Raw genomic sequence first — 19260 nt, forward strand, 5'->3', positions numbered from 1 at the left:
CAGACCTCCTCGGGAGGACAGAATATCATTAGCCAGATCCTTACTCTCTGACATTCCCTACACTTTCATTGTACATCTGTAGCCACTTGGGTGGAACCCTGGTGGGTATTCTAGCTCAGGAGTCCATCTGTTTTTAGCTAATATTGAGTCCCTCTGAGAGTCTGATGAAATGTGATGGACGCCCTCACTCTGAAAATACCAATAATGACTTGGGAAACGAGGAGGATCACAGACCCTGTGAGGCCCACACACTAAGCCCAGGTAAGGACCCTTACAGAGATGACACCACTGCCTTGACACGATGTCCTACATGGCCTACAGCTTTGCATCAGAAGGCTTCTGAGCTCAGAAAGATATTTGTTTTACCTGGTTTGTGGTTCTGAGTGGGTGCTGGCGTTGGATAAGCAGAGGTAGAGGCCCTAGGTGATGTTGGAACACTTGTATCCTCAGCTGGAGTTGGAAATCAACATGAAAGAGAAGATCAATCAAGCGGCAAGAAACAGAGCTTCATGCTGGAATTGTAGCCCAGCACTCGATAGAGACTCCCCAGGCAAATTGTCTCTCCTGAACTCTCTTGTTCTTTGCCATTGGCCAACTAGACAAAGGAGGGCTTTGGAAACCTGCTCATAAAAAAGGAAGCAGTTGCCCTGACACATCCATATTCAGGAGGCCAGAACAGAAACCTCCTACTTGTGTTGAAGCACTTTCTAAAAACCAGTCATGCATATCTTGTGCGTCCTCACAAACATCTGTGAAATAAGAGAGAGTGTTAGTGCAGGAGCTGCCCTGTAGGCTCTCAGGGATAAATGACTAAGACTTGTAACTCTGGTGTGTGGACCAGATACAGACAGTTCAATTCAGTCAGTCCTGAGGTACATTCCCCAGGGACCTGCATCCTAGCAGAGCATTAACTCCCACCCACTAACCCATGCCAATCACAGGTAAGGCCACCACAAAGGATTTGTTGCAGAGTTAGAAGGTGGGCAAGCCCTTCTAGGGTTCCTTCCCACTGAGACCATTTACAAATTCATAAGAACTAATAACCTCTTCCAAGATCAGAAGTGCTAACAGAATCCAAACAGCTATTGAAGGTCTGAGTGTTATTTAGAGAAGAAAGAAGAGAGAGAGAGAGAAAGGGAAAGAGAGAATCAATCTTCCGTCTGCTGGCTTACTCCTCTTCTTCTGGTTTACTCCCACGTGGCCACATCTGCTGGGTCTGGGCCAGGCTGAAACCTGGATCCAGGAGCTTCCTCTGGGTCTCCAACATGGATACAGGGGCCCAAGTACTTTCCCAGGCACAGTAGCAGGAAACTAGATTGGAAGTGGAGCAACCACACTTGAACTGGTGCCCAAATGGGATGCCAACTTTGCACATGGAGGCTCAAACTTCTATGCCATAGTGCCGGCCTCAATATTTTAAAGCATTATAGCATGGTACCCGCTATATAGGAAATAGTAAAGGTTATCACTGAACTCTTATCCTCTAGTCCTGGGTCCCACTTCAGAGCAGATTAAATGGTCTCTCTTCAGACCTCCTTGGGAGGACAGAATATCATTAACCGGATCCTTACTCTCTGACATTCCCTACACTTTCATTGTACATCTGTAGCCACTTGGGTGGAACCCTGGTGGGTATTCTAGCTCAGGAGTCCATCTGTTTTTAGCTAATATGGAGTCCCTCTGAGAGTCTGATGAAATGTGATGGACGCCCTCACTCTGAAAATACTAATGCATACAAATAATGACTTGGGAAACGAGGAGGATCACAGACCCTGTGAGGCCCACACACTGAGCCCAGGTAAGGACCTTTACAGAGATGACACCACTGCCTTGACAGGATGCCCTGCATGGCCTACAGCTTTGCATCAGAAGGCTTCTGAGCTCAGAAAGATATTTGTTTTACCTGGTTTGTGGTTCTGCGTGGGTGCTGGCGTTGGATAAGCAGAGGTAGAGACCCTAGGTGATGTTGGAACACTTGTATCCTCAGCTGGAGCTAGAAATCAACATGAAAGAGAAGATCAATCAAGCGGCAAGAAACAGAGCTTCATGCTGGAATTGTAGCCCAGCACTCGATAGAGACTCCCCAGGCAAATTGTCTCTCCTGAACTCTCTTGTTCTTTGCCATTGGCCAACTAGACAAAGGAGGGCTTTGGAAACCTGCTCATAAAAAAGGAAGCAGTTGCCCTGACACATCCATATTCAGGAGGCCAGAACAGAAACCTCCTACTTGTGTTGAAGCACTTTCTAAAAACCAGTCATGCATATCTTGTGCGTCCTCACAAACATCTGTGAAATAAGAGAGAGTGTTAGTGCAGGAGCTGCCCTGTAGGCTCTCAGGGACTAAGACTTGTAACTCTGGTGTGTGGACCAGATACAGACAGTTCAATTCAGTCAGTCCTGAGGTACATTCCCCAGGGACCTGCATCCTAGCAGAGCATTAACTCCCACCCACTAACCCATGCCAATCACAGGTAAGGCCACCACAAAGGATTTGTTGCAGAGTTAGAAGGTGGGCAAGCCCTTCTAGGGTTCCTTCCCACTGAGACCATTTACAAATTCATAAGAGCTAATAACCTCTTCCAAGTTCAAAAGAGCTAGAGGAATCCAAACAGCTATTGAGGTCTGAGAATTATTCAGAGAGGAAAGAGAGAGACAGAAACAGAGAGAGAAAGAGAGAGAGAGAGAGAGGGAGAGAGAGAGAAACACTAAGACTACAAAAGCAGAGCCAATGATGGGCTGGATCAAGAGTAAATGAGTAAACATGTACTTCTCTCTAAGCAGGCACATATCTTTCCTATAACGTTTCTTAAATCTCCACTCTACTAATTATAAAGTAAAACCTCAGTTCCCTGGAAGTGGGTTTGAAAACTCTTCTTTTGAGGGATAAAATTTAATTTGGGATCTGGTCAGTATTTGTCTTAAAGAGAAAAATTATTATTATGAGTACCTGTTAGGTACAAGGCATTAGTTAAAGTACAAGTTAGTAAACTTAGCTATACAGGGCCATTAATAAATGTTTTAAGCTTGTAGGCCTGTGATTTCAGAGGCAACTCTCAACTCTATCTGAAAGTAGTCATGGACAATATGTAAATGAGTGAGGGTGGCTGTGTTCCAATAAAACTTATTTATTGAAATTTTAATGGGCTCGTTATATAAGCTGATCTGGTCCTGAGGCTATAGTTTATTCATTATAGTTCTAATGTGTAGTCAGAGATTTGGGTACAATTCAATCTTCTCCCTCAACAGTTTAAAATCTGATCTACAGGGAAAAGCTAGCATGCAAAAGTTCTGATCAATGGATCATAATGGGAAGAATAAAGGATGATGAAATTTCATCAACTCATGAACTTTTCTTCCAAAGGAGCATTTTCCCCAGAAAGCTGGGGAACTATAAAGTTGGAAGGAGCTAAGAGAGTTGAAGAGTGAGCTTGGCATTGGAAAAGTGCAAGAAAACTTAAGCAAAGAGTTGGTCATTGGGGAGCAAGGCAGAGAGACACTTGTGCTTAGTTACTTAATCTGATTGGACCTTCTTTCCAAATGGATACACAATCATTTCATAAATATTCACCTATCAAAAATTTCTAAGCACTATGGAAGTCTTCTACTAATTAATTTCCATGCCACTTTTTAAAATTCAGCTGGGTTGGTAATGTCACTTCACAGCTCTATGAAGTGTGCAGACATAACTCTCTTACTCTTCTCCACAAGCCACCCCCAACATGTGTGCATAGCACATGACACCACCAGCCTCTTCTGGTTTCCCTAAATTCCCTCCCAGACATAGTTTCCCCAGAGTCAGCTCCATCAGAGTTAACCTCATCTTTCTTTCCTGTCTTTAACAGGAAATAAACCAAGTCCAAAAGCCAATAGGTTGCAAAATAATGTTCCTGTTAATTAGAAAAAGAGAAGGAAAAACAAGAAGCAGGTTATTAAGGCCATAAGTATTGGCTTCTAGTGTCAATAGAAGGCCTTTATAGAAAGAGATTGATTAAGAAACAATAGCAGAAACCAGGAAATCCTCAAGAACCTACTCTTCATCAAACAGAGAGGAGAATTAGGATATCCACATCAACATGGAAAATGTAGGTATTTTTGTCTGGTGAACATCTTAAAAGCCACTAGTGAACAGTTCTTAGAATGCAAATCTTTTCATAGAAGGTCATTTACATTTTTAAAGGATAAATTTTTGTGCAATGATGTGATATACTTAAAAAAATCCTCCATAGGGCCAGGAGAGGTGGTTGAATTACATACTTATACAATATATATGCTCAACAAAGTTCGGTCAACAACTATTAAACCTGAATGATTTATCTACAGAGTAATACTTTATATTGCCTATTTTTCATGTGTGAATCCCATTGTGGTCTTAACATGTTATACAAGGACATTGTAACATTCTTGTAAGATAGAATCTCAAGGAAAGGGGGCCATTCTTTAAGTTGAACAAATGCAGCTTGATAAAAATTTTTACTATATTTCCCTCTGGAACAGTGAATGCTATCTCATGGACAAATAGCTTGCTTGAAGTCCTGCTTTAGGAGGTTATTTGCTGATCCTAGCCATTGGCCTCGGATCAAGGTTGCTTTTACAATTGCATCCACACAAGTAAAAGTTACTCTATTTCCTAAGAGCCAGAGTTTATTGGAAAATGGGATTATAGGAACTTCCTTTTACCCTATAAAAGGAAAAAAGAAAATTACTCCGTAACAGAAAATTCAGTTAACCCACACAAAATATCAGTGTAAAGAAGATAAGCTTACCTGGTTTAACCTCCAATGATAGGGTGATCTTCCTATCATTGAACCATCCCCAGTGCTCAATACGGCAACAATAGAGGCCACTGTCAGCCTCATTACCATTCTCTATGGTCAAAGACACATTCCCTTGCAAAATATCCCCCTTTAGCTTGTAACGCATGTCCTTCTGAAAGGTGACACGGGATCCATCAGTCCAGATGAGCTGCTCTGAGCACCGAGATGTAGGACATGCCCCTCTACCCCAGCACATGGATGTGACCGCTCCATTTGTTACTGAATAGGTGCAGGGTAGTGTGACCGGCCAACCCACCACTCCACTCACTTGCGTATAAGAAACTACAGCACCTGCAATAAAGAGAAGATAAACAGAGAATGAGGTCCCATTATTTTCCTAAAGTATTTTTTGACTGTTTAATGGATATATTTGTAAATAAAACAACATATTATTCTGTAGGATACTCAGGTTGTTTGTGATTTTTACCACTGGAAATAACATCAAAAAACTTTTCTACATAACAGTTTTCTGTGTTTAGGATGTCTACCAGATAGATGTCTAAGAGGAAAATCACCAGGACAAAGGGCAGGAGTCTTTTCAGCCTTTTGATGAATATGGTCAAATGGCTTTCCACTAAGTTTGAAACAAATGACAGTTATGTGAAAACACGAATGTGTATTTTGCTCTGTATTTGCCAGACATCTACTGTTACTACTTTTATAATAGGTAATAGATACATGTGGCTTTTTTTTTAAGATTATTTATTTATTTGAGAGGTAGAGTTACAGGCAGAGGGAGAGACAGAAAGGTCTTCCTTCTGTTGGTTCACTCCCCAAATCACCGCAACAGCCAGAGATGCACCGATCCAAAGCCAGGAGCCAGGTGCTTCTTCTCAGTCTCCCACAAGTGTACAGGGGCCCAAGGACTTGGGCCATCCTCTACTGCTTTCCCAGGCCACAGCAGATAACTGGATTGGAAGAGAAGCAGCTGGGACTAGAACTGGAGACCATATGGGATACTGGCGCCGCAGGTGGAGAACTAACCTACTGCGCCATGGCGTTGGCCACGTGTGTGGCTTTTTAAAATGAAGACAGCACCAAAGGCCTTGCAGTGAAAAGTCTGCCTCCTTCTCTAGGGCCCCAGGCTCCTAGCCTAGATTCATTCACTGTATCCACTGACATTTGTTTTAAAAAATAAATTCTATTGCATTTAAATTTCAAACTTTTAATTATTATAATTTTTAAATTGTTATTGCAAATAAGATCACCTAAAAAGCAGAGCTAATATTTTATTTAAAGCATTGCTGACTTGAAGGCAGAAGTCTAGTAAACTATTCAGAAATCAATTTTTAGAAAATGAGTTTATAACACTTTTAGCAGGAATTGGGCTACTATGGGCTTTTGAATCTGTCCTCACCTAAACAGACAGACAAAAAATTCCAAGCAGTGATTCTCTGTCATAAATTGATGACAGCCTAGTGACTGAGTAAGAACCACTTACCCAGGTGAAACCACAGAATTGAAGAATACCCAATCAAGTACTAAATCATGCCACTTAAAAACAAAATTATCTCTGAGATAGTGGCATTAAAATCATGTTGCCAAATGCATTCAAGGTCACCCTTAAAGGAAAAGTGAGAGGATTCACTACCTAAACATATTTGGTACTGGGCTGTAACTTTTGGAGCTATTCTAGGAAAAAATGCCCACTGGTTCACAAAATAAGAGTTTATTTCTCACTGGAATTCTTATAATTGAATTCTGCCTAATATTTTGTAGGTTACACATGTAAGACATTATAATTAGGTTATAGCAATATGCAACAACAACAAAAAATTCCCTATATTCCCACCCTCCAGAGATTAGTTTTTAAAATTTAGGATATGTCTATTCCAACATTTCGTACTATTTCACAGAATATTTTAATGAGCCTCGGAAGACAGTAGATGATAGCTCAAGTATATGGAGTTCCTGACTTCTGACTTCAGTCTTGCCCAGTTCTGGTTGTCATAAACATTTTGGGAATGAAACAGCAGATAGAAAATCTCTCCTCTCTCTCTCTCTCTCTCTCTCTCTCTCTCTCACTGTTATTCCACTTTTCAAATTAGTTTAACACAATAATTGAACATGGTTTTTTTTTTTTGTCCAGAAAGCACAAAGTAACACACAGAAGGACTAACTCTCCCTTTCACCTCTGATTCCCAGCTCTTCCCCACATGCCTCACCCCACTCTATGGAAACCACAGTTGCTATACTTACATACACTGGTCTATGTGCACATATCCACCCATTCTTTTTCTTTTCTTCAAACACAAATTGTAGCATGTGACACACTACTCTGCTCTTCATGTTTCCTTGTTCACTTTGCCACAGATTTTGTAATTCTTAGTTGCTTAGCAAATTCTTTGGATTAAGATTTCACCCTGGTTTGCTGCTCACTGGTTAACTCATAGCCCTTCAACAAAGCCCCAAGGCAGATGCACATCTACCTCCCTCCTCTGCTCCACCTCCTACCCTTCTCCCCTGCCCTTTCCTCCGGGCTTCCACACCCCCAGCCCACCGACTCACCTGCGAAAAGTAGTATGAGGCTTAAAGTGAATATCTGGGGCAGCATGATGGTGTCAGCTGGAAGGAAAAGGAATGGGCAGACTGGCTGGATGGTCTCAGCACGTCTTAGCTCTAGACTGCAACTTCTCCTTTCACCCTGACTAGAGGAAGCACGTGAGCCTACTGTGCTGCAGACGAGAAAAGCCCACTCACAGTGGCTTCAGGGCTCTGTTAGCTCCTGGTGGTTGGGGGTTCTGCAGCTTGCAAAACACAGAGAAAAATATCCTTAGAAACAGCTCCTTCCCTATATATAACCTCCAAAGTGATTTCGAATCCTGACACAGCAGATAAGGGAGGAAACAGAAAGGAAACTGAAGGCAGAGATAGAGTATAGCTCAGTGGCAGAAATTTTTCTGCTCAGGAGCCACCATGGTTAATAGTCCCTAGCCTCAACCAGAGAATCATGTGGCCAAGTTTGCCATTAGCAGGATGAATTGAGCAAGAACATGAGTCAATCATTGTGCCTAATCATTCATATTACAGGATACTATGATTGCATCCTGCTGAAGGCTGCCAAGAGAAGTCTTCATGAAGCAGAAGTGTGGACCACATTTGGGTTCAGAGCTGAACTCTGCCATTCACAAAGCTAAGTAGCCCTGAGAATCAGTGAGCCTGTCCAAGATTGGATTTGGTTTGTAAGAAAGCAAGAACAAAGAAAAAATGAATGAAAAACCACTTACTCTGTCTTTCTCAAAGGATTGGTATAATGAGCCGAAGGACTAGGAGAGAACTTTGGAAACTAAATCTTCACATGCATTAATCACATTGGCTAAAATTGTTGGAAAATTTACTACACTGCAAGGTATGCCAAGCACCCACATGCATTTACTCCCCACAGACCTCCTGAAGGAGGTGCTGTTACTAACCCCATTGATGGAGGGGTGTGGACTTAAGACTGGAATGATTACTGCAGAGGCCTAAGTCAGTCAGGATACTGTCCTATGCTGTGACACTGTCCTGCAGCTGGTTCCCAGGAAACACAACCTTTCAACTAACTCGAACCATGACCAAAGAAACACCTACTGTACCTTAGGAATGTTCATTAAAAATGAACTTGCATATCATATTGTAAAAAGTAAACAGTTTTTCAAAAAATAAAATAAAAGGAGCGAGGTTTCTGTCTTTGTATCATTGCAGGAACAGTGATTAACGCCATTGCTTGTTCTCCCTGCATACAGAACACATCCAGTGTGGGAATGAGTGAGGGAATGCAACGCACCCCCTAACTGAGGATCAGCTCTTCTATTTTCATGTGTTCCTTGATTGTCAGTGAGCACCCTTTGATCCCTGCGATTTTCAATGTGCCCAATAACCACACATGAATCTGTATTGTTTAAACCTTGCTCAATTCATATACCCTTCCTGAAAGGTTAAAAGCTGTAATCAAATTCAGGCTTGTGGAACAGCCAACTCAGGCAACTGACTGGTTTGTTTCCAAATTCAGATCCTCTGTTGCACTAGCTGAATAAACATCAGTTTTTATTTTTTTAGCCAGACCTCATAATTTCAGGTGACAGGGGGAAACTGAGGCTTGCAGAGGTTAAATGAGCTTAGATTCCAGGCTTCTGGCTTTGAACATTGGCTCTTAATCATTAATCCATGTTAATATGAGTAAGCCTGCCTAGTACTTCATTAACTCCCCTTCTGACCTAAAGATTCAGTAACTTCCAGGGAGGCAATAGTGTTCCAGTTCCAGCCTGATGGTCACACTTCATGTAGAAGAAGATGGTCTTAGCATACTGTGGCCATGAGTCACTCGCCACTTCAGAGGGGGAACTCTTGACTCCAGGAGTCTCCACACATAGAATACGAAGCGTAAAGCTACAAACTAGGGGCTCAAAGACTGGATTTGACCTTCAGAAGTATTTTATATGACAGTGTTTAAAAGTGTACTCCTTAATCAATGATCAAAACCTAAAACTTCAGAGAGTTCACAGGAAACTTGGATTTTTAATCTTTTGCAAAATAAAATGAGGTGACCACACATAGCCCTTACCACTCTACCCACTTAGAGTTTTCCAGCTTGCCCCATTTCCACCTGGGAGCTTCACAGACTTACCTGGGCCTTGGATGGAAGGAGGATCTTGACTTAGACATTCCTCCATTATCCTGAACACAAGCTATTCTCCTGTCACCAACCTTCCCACGGGCTGTTCTACATCCTATTGGCTGAAATTCTGCTCTTCCATAATATGAAGGGGTAGGACCACGGCATTAAAAAATCCTTTCTGCTTTAAAATAGCAAATCTTCCTGCCTCTTGAATTCAACTGAATAATAAGATGAGTTCTACCAAAGAATAAGCATGTTTCTGGAAATTTTTCTGTCTTCTTATCCCCTATTTGATATGAGGGTCTTTCAAAATGCTGATAGAAAGTAGAATTAAATGGTAAGTTTATTTTGGTGCACAATTTTTTTAAATCAATGCATACAAGAGAACTTCAATGAGTTCATGAAAAATGTATTTTATAAAACAACTATCCATGGATTTCAAAAAAAAATTTTTTTTTACCTGAGCACAGTATCTTTTGATTCCACAACCTATGAACTTTCACAAGTACTATCATGTGCATGGCAGAGACACTACTAATCCCATGTCAACCCCCCAAGGCTAGGTGACAAATGCTGAAATGGCTCACAAAGAATTAAATCCTGTCTTATTATTCTGACGCTGGGCCAAATCCCAGTAGGCCAATGATACAAATTGTTTTAAATTTAACTCAATTCTACAAATTATTACTAATGTACAGAGGCTAACAGGGCATGACTCAATATACTAAGGATGTGAAAAATCCAGGGTTGTACAATCCAGGAGAGACACAGATAAGTAAGTAACTAATAATTTGAAGCACAATGAGCTAAGTGTAAATACATAATCAGAAAAAGTCACACCACCATGGTCAACTCTCCCACTGCTCTCAGCAAAAGCAAAAATGAAACAAAAAAGCCAAAAACATAACTCCTTATCAAGAGTTCAGAAACCCCAGTGATATGGCCCCTATCTACCTCTCAGGTTTCTTCTTCTCTCCCTCTCTCCCCTCCACCCTGGCCACAGCCACTTAGGCTGTGTCTTCCACTTCCCATTTCCTCATCCTACTGTTTTACACTTTTCCCTTTTCTTCTGATCCCTGATTTATATGTCACTTCTGGAATATTTCCTGTGGCCCCTAATTCTAAAATATCCAATCAATCAACCAGTGCTTCTCTCTATCATCACCCCAATTCAATTCTCTATGCAGCACTGTCTTATTTCCTTTAATGTGTTTATTTGTGTGAGTGAGATGGTGTAGGCTCTTTCTCCTCTCCTGGACAGAACAGTCTTTGATGATGGAATTATTCTGTATGGAGTTGCTCAGCACAGTAACCATTAGCCACCTGCAATCCCAGAGCACTTCATTTCCTCCTAGTACATCCTAGAAATTTTGAATTATTTTCATTTAATTTGATTTTAATTATTAAGTTTCCACATGTACTACTGTGTTGAGCAACACCCAACTCGAGGCCACAAACTTCTTTAAGTCAATTTAAGTGCTGATCAAAGAGAGAAACAAACAGAAGCACAAAGACACTAGAGAGACCATTCATATTGATGGGAGTTGGCCAGTGAAGAGAATAGGAGGAAATCCCTAAAAAAGTGGCATGTAAGGTTAATAGTTGGAAAAGAATGGGTAAGCAATGTGTTAGTGGAAGAAATGATGAACAAGAATCAAGAACTGGGGCCTGCATTGTGGTATAACAGGTTAAGCTGCTGCCTGCAGCACGGGTATCCAATATGAGCACCAGTTTAAGTCCAGGCTGCTCCCTGCTAATGAGCCTGGGAAAGTAGCAGAAACCGGCCCAAGTGTTTGGGCCACTTCCCCCATGTGAGAGGCCTGGAAGAAGCTCCTGGCTGCTGGTTTGGCCTAGCCTTGTCTACAACTATTATGAAGCATTCCCATGTGATGCTCCTATTTTTAACATTATACAGATATAAAAATTACAAGGCACTCACATTTATCATAATAAATAAAAACAATTTTAAAAATATACTCATTTCACAAATACTTGACAATCTGCAATCTGTTAGACGTAATTCCATTCATTTGGAATGTCTGAAAGATCCCTGCTCTCATGTAGCTTACGTGTAACCAGAAGACAAGTATGTAAAGTTTAAAGACATAAGCAACATCTTGCACATTACAAGATGTTGAGTGCTGGTGGGAGAAAAAAGAAAAGGGAGAGGAGGGTGGATTTCAACTTTCAATCAAATGATCAGGTCTGCTGAAAGCATCTCCCACTCTTACTTCTGAGAGAACGTATTTCGGCACAAAGAACAAGCAGTTGGCCATGCCAGAAAGATCTCTCCACAAATAGGGAACTGAGAGGGCAGAGGCTCAAGGCAGCAGGGTGCCTGTTGTGTTCAGAGAGTGGGGGAGTGGGGCAGGGTGACTGGAACAGGGTGAGACACACTGAACCCCAGACTGGCACTAGGAACGGACAGACATGTGGGGCTCAGGAGCCGTTTTTTGAGGACATGGGCTTCCACTCCATCTGAAAAGGAGCTGAACTGCACAGACAGAAGGAGATGGAACGCGATGTCCTTTGAGAAGCACTGCTGTGCCTGATAGATTGACAGGCAAGAAGACTTGTTGAGAGCCTATTCTAGGAATCCAGAAGGGGAGGGTTGACAGCAGACATAACCAGTGAACACCCAGTGCTCAGGCTCTGCATGCTTAGGAGGTAGAAGAGATGGGATTTCCAGGACAGGGTGAGGAGGAGGGGAAACCTGAAAAAGACTACAAGGAGTTTGGCTTGAGTCATTTGAATGACTGGAGACATCACTTAGACAGCAAAAGCTGCATGCGCCACAGAAGTATTGCTGGGTTTAGAGCATGTTAAATGTGGCACGTTTTAAACCCAAGTGCAGAATGCTAGAATTCATGAGGGAAATCTGAACTAAAAATACATTTTGGGGAGTCACTGACTAAGAAATGGAAAGTTAAGCGTTGAGCCTGAATGGGATACTCAAGGAAAGGAATGTGGTTAAGGACTAGATCCTGGGGCCTTCCACCATTAAAATTTGAAGAGGCTGTAACACCCAAATAAAAGCGGGCCAAGGAGGCAAGAGGTAAAGCATTAGGTAAATGGGGTCTTGGAAGCTAAAAATTAGCTGCTAATGACCCTGAGTCCAACAACACATAGACAAGGAAGGAGATCTGCACACAGAGCTGAGCAACCTGGACAGCATTAGTGATGTTAGCATGTTATACTCCAGAAAAGAGTTTGCAAGGGAAAAGAAAATCAGCAGATAATTGGAAACAGAAATGTTTTCGAGAAATTTTGTAATGAAGAGCAAAAGCAGAAGGGGCAGGTGGACGAATAGGGTAAAGAAAATGTTTTGTGTTTTTTTTAATGGTAAAAATAAGAGCTTCTATGAACAATCTGGAGATGAACAAGGGAGGAAGAAAAATTGATGACAGGAAAATGAGCTGAACAGCAGAGGGATGGAAGCCAGTGCTGAAGTAGAGGGTTCATCTTAGACATGTCCTGGGATACTACATCAGTGGACACGTCTAGTCCAGGGAAGCACTGGACTGACCGCTTTTTCAATAAGGCAGGAAACTCAGTCCAAAGTTGGCAGTGGCTATGGAGAAGAGCTTTGGAGGATTTGAAGAGAGCTTGCACATAGAAAATGGACTAAAAACTAATACAGGACCCACAGGGCCCAGTAACACTTGTAGGTCACTAAGGTAGAGGTCAAGATAGCGAGAGAGGATGATGATGATGATGATGAAGATGAAGGTCTCCAGATTCCTGGAAAAATCCTCTCAGCCTTGCCAGACACTCCCTACTCTACACATACAAAATCCCAACCAAATAAAACCTATCGGAGACTCATCTTTGCTGGATCCATAGTTTCTAACACAAAGAGACAGCCACTAAACCTTTAAAAGTCAGCAGCCAAACCTAGGCTCCTCCTTCCCTGATCATGACACCTTATACAATGAGCTATTTTTTACAGCTATTTCAATTTTACAAATCACAAATATCCATGAACAAAACCACCAATAGAACCAACAAAAGCTGTCACTATCGTGCAACATATTGAGCCTCTACCTGCAGTACCACCATCCCATATGGCTGCCAGTTCAAGTTCTGGCTGCTCTACTTCCAAACCAGCTCCCTGCTGATGTATGTGCCTGGGAAAGCAGTGGAAGATGGCCCAAGTGCTTGGGCCCCTGCACCCACGTGGGAGACCCAGAAGAATCTCCTGGCTCCTGGCTTCAGATCGGTGCAGATCTGGCAGTTGTGACCATCTGGGGTATGAATCAGCAGATGGAAGACTCTCTGTGTGTGTGTGTGTGTGTGTGCATTTGTGTGTGTGTGTCTGTAGCCTTGCCTTTCAAATAAATAATACATCTTAAAAAAAAAAAGCTACCTTGAGAGTCAAAGACCTCCAGTCAATCTTCTTGATAGATTTAACCCACTTACAACATAAACAGATTCCAGAGTGATATTACTGTGCTGAAATTGTACTTGATCTCTGCTGAACTATTTCTACGCATTCAGCCAAGGTCTTGATTTTAGGACTCCAGGACACAAAGGGACCTTAAACCACCTGTGGCCAACTCCCTTAATTTATAAGTGCATAAACAAGTCCAGAAAGAGGAATAAAGTATGGGACCCATTGAAGCCACCGGGGGCAGACGCAGAAGTGAAAGCCAGGCTTCAGTACTTCTAGTTCATTATCCTTGCTATTCGACCAAGCATTGTTTCAGCAAGTATTTACAGAGCACCCCATACTAAGCAGGGACCATGCTAACCAAATGAAACAAACCAACAGTTCCTGCCTCCCCAAGTTTAGGGAATAAGCTGTCATCTTTAAAAATGGAAGCAGAGTTACATGATGCCCCAGCATAATTGATGTTATAAACATGCTCACAAGACCTCCTAGATTTTGAATTGTATATATGACAAGGATGTTAAGAAACTGAATGTGATCACTTTCTCTCCAGGCAGCTGCAGGCACTACCCGTGTAGAGCAGAATGTGTCCCCAAGGAATCAGGAAATCAAAACAATGTGCATTGTCTATTTAAAGACATTGAAGATGACACCATGGGTTTGCTTTAGGATTATAACTTTAACTTTTTGGAGTAGGTGCTTTGCATAGAAGTGAAGATGCCAATTGAGACAGCACAATCCACTTCAGCGCACCTAGATTCAATACGTGGCTCCGCTCTTGAGTCCAGCTTTCTCCTAACGCACATGCTTGGAGGCAGTGTTGTTGGCTCAGGTGGTTGGTTCCCTGTCAACCACACAGGAGACTAGGATTGATTTCCTGGCTTCCACCTTTAGCCTGGTCCAACTCCCGCTCTTGTGGGAACTTAAGTAGTCTACCTGTAGATGGCAGCTCGATTTCTCAAGTAATCCTTTAAAGCTTTCACTTTTAACCAGTGATCCCTGCTGCTTATTATCACTAATATGATGATAATATATCTCTTCAATACACATTTTGTTGAAGACAGACGAGCCAAAGAGATTTAGCAGTATTAGGCTTTTGTCAGATGGCATTAGCATAGTTTTCATAAAGAACTCTGTACACTCCCAAACCTGGACTCCCCACAGGAGTGGTACCAATACCAATCTGAACAGTCCATGCTAGCAGCAACCCCGATACTGAGTTCTGCTAAAAACTTTCATCAAGGCATTGTGCTGGTGGTGTGTACTGTGACTTTGAACAACGTTGACTCTTCTACTAACAATACACGTTGATTAAAAATGTCAGTATTCTGGGGCTGGCGTTGTGACATAGCAGGTAAAGACATCTGTGATGCCAGCATCCCATGTGGGCACTGGTTTGTGTCCCAGCTGCTCCACTTCTGACCCAGCTCCTTACAACTGGCCAGGGAAAAGCAGTGGAAGATGGCCCAACTGCTTGGACCCCTGCCACCTACATTGGAGACCTGGATGAAGCTCCTGGCCTCACCTCAGCCCAACCCTGGCTGTTACAGCCATCTGGAGAGTGAATCAGACAGAAGCAGATGGAAGATCTCTCTCTCTCTCTCTCTCTCTCTCTCTCTCTCTCCCCCTCAAGTAAATAAATAAAAGAAATTTATAAAGTCAGCATTTTATTGGGACACTAACATGGAAGTATTTCCAATATTAAATGAAAAAAATTCACATAACAACTTATTTCAAAACACAAATGACAGCATATTTATGTGTGTGTGTGTATATATATATATATATTTACATACACACATATATATAAATGCCATGGGAATGAACCCACCAAGCTTTTCAGAGTATCCTATTTGGTGGGAAGCAGACTAAGAAAAGGGGTACTTTTGGCTGGCTCCACAGCTCAATAGGCTAATCCTCCACCTGTGGCACCGGCACCCTGGGTTCTAGTCCCGGTTGGGGTGCCAGATTCTGTCCTGGTTGTTCCTCTTCCAGTCCAGCTCTCTGCTGTGGTCCGGGAGTGCAGTGGAGGATGGCCCAAGTCCTTGGGCCCTGCACCCGCATGGGAGACCAAGAGGAAGCACCTGGCTCCTGGCTTCGGATTGGCGCAGCACGCCAAGCATAGCAGTCATTTGGGGAGGTGAACCAATGGAAGGAAGACCTTTCTCTCTGTCTCTCTCTCTCTCTAACTCTTGCTGTCAAAAAATAAATAAACTTACTGTTCAATTTTTTCCATGAATTTTTCATGGTGCCATAGTATAATGTATATAAAATGTTTTAACTACAAAACAAACAGGGGCAGGTGTTGTGGCACAGCAAGTTAAGCTGCTGCTTGGAATACCCACATCCCATAGTAGAGTGCCTGGGATTGGGTCTGACCTCCACGTCTGATTCAGCCTCCTACTCATTCAGCTGTGAGGCAGCAGAAAATGGCTCAAGTACTTGTGTTTCTGCCACCTGCCTGGGAGACCCAGAGGGAGTTCCTGGTTTCTGGCTTCAGTCTGGCCTGGCCCCAGCTGCTGCAGGTGTTCAGGGAATGAAACAGTGGATGGATGATATTTATGAGTATGTGTGTGTGTGTCACTCTGCCTTTCAAATAAATTAATATTTTAAAATAATTTTCAAATAAAAAAAGAACAAGTCCTAAAACTGTGCATTTCTACAAAAATGGAAATGTTATAATAATCTGATAAAGTTTTCATGGCCAGATGTCAATCATACTTTTCTTTATCCCAGAAAGACACAAAAGAAAGCAACAAAAGTTGCTTAAAGCTACACTCAGACATCAGCAAGCAGACAGAAAGATGGAAGATTTTGAAATAATACTTTAATAAACATGCAAGGGCAACACTGTGAAGCCTGTGTTCATCTACAAAGCAGGAACTACATCAGGTCAGTACTGTTGGATCATATGTCACTGTCACCTGGGTCACATCATGAAATCATCAGTTAATAATTATGAGATACCTGCCATGAGTCAGGCTATCCTTATTTATGAGTCATTTGACATTTTAGATATGTTTGGTCAGTGGTAAAGCTAAGAAGGAAATACCACCCCAAATTCCTTTTCTGTATCATTTAGAATCAAATAATTTGCAGGTCTGCTCTACACTTAATTGCCTTTTACTATAATTATTTGCTCAGATATTGGTCTTGCCTGATGAACTCTGACTGCCTGGAAGGAAACACTTACGAATCTTTATATCCGCAGCAGCTATATCCCAGCTCGAGTTTGCAACAGAGAAGGCACATGTTCATCCTTTCAGTCAACTTATAGGTACTTACTGAGTACCCACTGTGACTCAAGCATTGTACTAAGCCCCTGGGATACTGCAAGAATGGCAGTGTTTGCTCTCTAGCTGAGGGTTAGGTCAGACAAGTTACAAAAAAATATTTAAAAAACAAATTCAGAGAAGTTCAGATATGCAGGAAATAAACTGAACTAGAGATGGGCAGATTGTTACTTTAGACAGGGTGGTTGGGGGAGTCTCTTAGATGAAAATATAAACTAGAAAACTGGAAAACTAGAAAAGGGCAGCTCTGCAGTGTTCCAGGGAGAGGGAGGAGCCCCTGCCAAGAGGCTGGAACCCAGAGAAACAGGGCTGTTCTCGAAGCAGAAACGATGCCAATGGGCCTGAAGCAGAGAGCAAGGAGAGACAGGTGAAGTTAGCAGAAAGTCAGTTCCACAGGAAGCTGCAAACAAATCTCAAACAACAGAGAGAGTGAATCCAACTGATGATTTTTTACCAAAATAAATAAATAAATAAATATACTCCTAGGAGAGTGAAAGTGGACAGAAGGCTACCAGTTAGGAAGCTACTTCTCAGAAGGGAGAAGAGGAGGAAGGAAGGAAGGAAGGAAGAGACGAATTGGAGTAAAAATAACTGGTTACAAAACAACACTCCCCAGGAGAGGCACTCCGCTTTGTTTTTGTTCTTGCTTTTACCTCAAACTGATTCTTAAGTCAAAGTTCAAACAGTAAAAACTGAAATAAATGTTTAGTGAAAGCAACTTACTGGAATAAAAACTTGGTTTCTAAAATGATTGCCTTGAAAAAAATAAGTATATTTAGCTACACACCCATAAGTGAATCATAATTTTCATTTTATAATCCTACTTTCAACAGAACATACCTTTGGACACAATAACTTTGTGTATAGAACTCTATGCATTGAAAGGGCAGAAATGAACACAGGTTATTGTTTGGTTTGGTTGTTTTAGGGATAAAAGCTAGGTTTTAAACTGCACTTGCTAAACAACAACATTTTCTTTTTGATAACCAATCAACCACAGGCACGCAAACAGTTCTGCTCTGAATGGAACTGGTCCATTGCCTCTCGTATGTCAATAGGTAAGTTATAAAGGTCTTTGAGTTCTTGACTCTTTGAGAGCACTTATAAACATCGTGCACAACACAGACCACAGAGGTAGGGAAGAACATCTTTAATAAATGATCTTCTTAACTGTCAAAAATTTCTGAAAATGAACCTGACAAAATGAGAACCCAGGCCTTTGAAGAGTCCCACAACCCACAGATCCATGGGCTCCCATGTGAAGAGTTAACCCCCGCTGCACCGGGCCTTTGTAGGGTACTTGGTCACAAGATCCAGCAGGGCTCCAAACAAGGCACTGGGAAGGCCTGTGCGCGCTCACTTGTCAATTCTCTGCACCGCCCAGTCCGGCTGGCAGAGCGGGCAGCAAGTGTTCTGCTTCACCCACAGGGACATGCAGCAGTTGTGGAAGGAATGGTTGCACTCTCCCCACACCACAACACAGTCCTCCTGCTTGTTTTCGGCTTGACATCTAAGGCAGGCATCCATCACCTGCACCCTGCAGATGGCACACGTATCACACTCCACGTCCCAGCTTCACATGGCCACCGCGTTCCACTTCTTGAGAGAGAACATCTTGGCGTCCCCGACTCTGAGCCTGAGCTCCTGGAGGAGACAGGGTGCGGGTCTCCTGGGCCTCTTCCACGTTGAGCAGCGATGCCCAGCCTGCTGCGAAAACACTGGGTCATGGCATGCCGGGCGACTATGGAGACTCTGCAGGGTGCCCCGCGGGGCCACCTCATTGGCTCACCACAGGAGGCCCACGATTGGCTGGTGTGGTTAGTAACCTGCACACAAGTTTTTGTTTAAGGATATTCCTCACTGGCTTATTTGAAATGGAAAAGAGAACTGAGTGTGTGCACAATTTGCTCTACTTAATACTACACAACTATATAAAGTGTGTTCTCCAAAATACTGTGACATGTATCACTGATCTTTTACAGAGAGCAGAAAGAAGGAAGTTACAGTCTGAATGCGTGAGAGGGAGAGGGTGAGAAAGGAGAGAAAATGGCCCAGAACTGTGCTAAAAATGTAACCATTAACTACATGTGGCTATTGAGCACTTGAAATGTGACTGGTCATAATTTAGAGGTGTTATAAGTGAAAAATATCAGGGTACTTCAAAAA

General features: G+C 42.4%; 1 protein-coding gene and 1 pseudogene across 7 annotated transcripts in view; both read right to left on the bottom strand.

Annotated features, from left to right (window-relative positions):
- The window catches only part of HAVCR1 (hepatitis A virus cellular receptor 1), a 28095-nt gene extending 20328 nt beyond the window's left edge, over window positions 1–7767 (bottom strand). For 2 of the 7 annotated variants that reach the window (XM_089336158.1, XM_089336157.1), the window contains exons 1-3: window positions 7323–7702; window positions 4764–5105; window positions 1904–1993 (exon numbers count right to left, since the gene is read on the bottom strand). In XM_089336158.1, coding sequence (XP_089192284.1) covers window positions 1904–1993; window positions 4764–5105; window positions 7323–7368 — 478 coding nt within the window. In that variant the 5' untranslated portion in view covers window positions 7369–7702. Of the gene's footprint in view, window positions 1–366; window positions 451–1903; window positions 1994–4763; window positions 5106–7013; window positions 7199–7322 lie in introns of those variants that run through there. The other 5 variants (XM_070076378.2, XM_070076375.2, XM_070076380.2 and 2 more) reach the window with 5 other exon arrangements.
- Window positions 7768–18297: 10530 nt separating this feature from the next.
- On the bottom strand, window positions 18298–19260 carry LOC149126129 (RING-box protein 2 pseudogene; annotated as a pseudogene).

The sequence above is a fragment of the Oryctolagus cuniculus genome, chromosome 6 (genome assembly GCF_051225735.1).
Source record: "Oryctolagus cuniculus isolate XC-2025 breed Fujian yellow rabbit chromosome 6, ASM5122573v1, whole genome shotgun sequence".
Lineage (NCBI taxonomy): Eukaryota > Metazoa > Chordata > Mammalia > Lagomorpha > Leporidae > Oryctolagus > Oryctolagus cuniculus.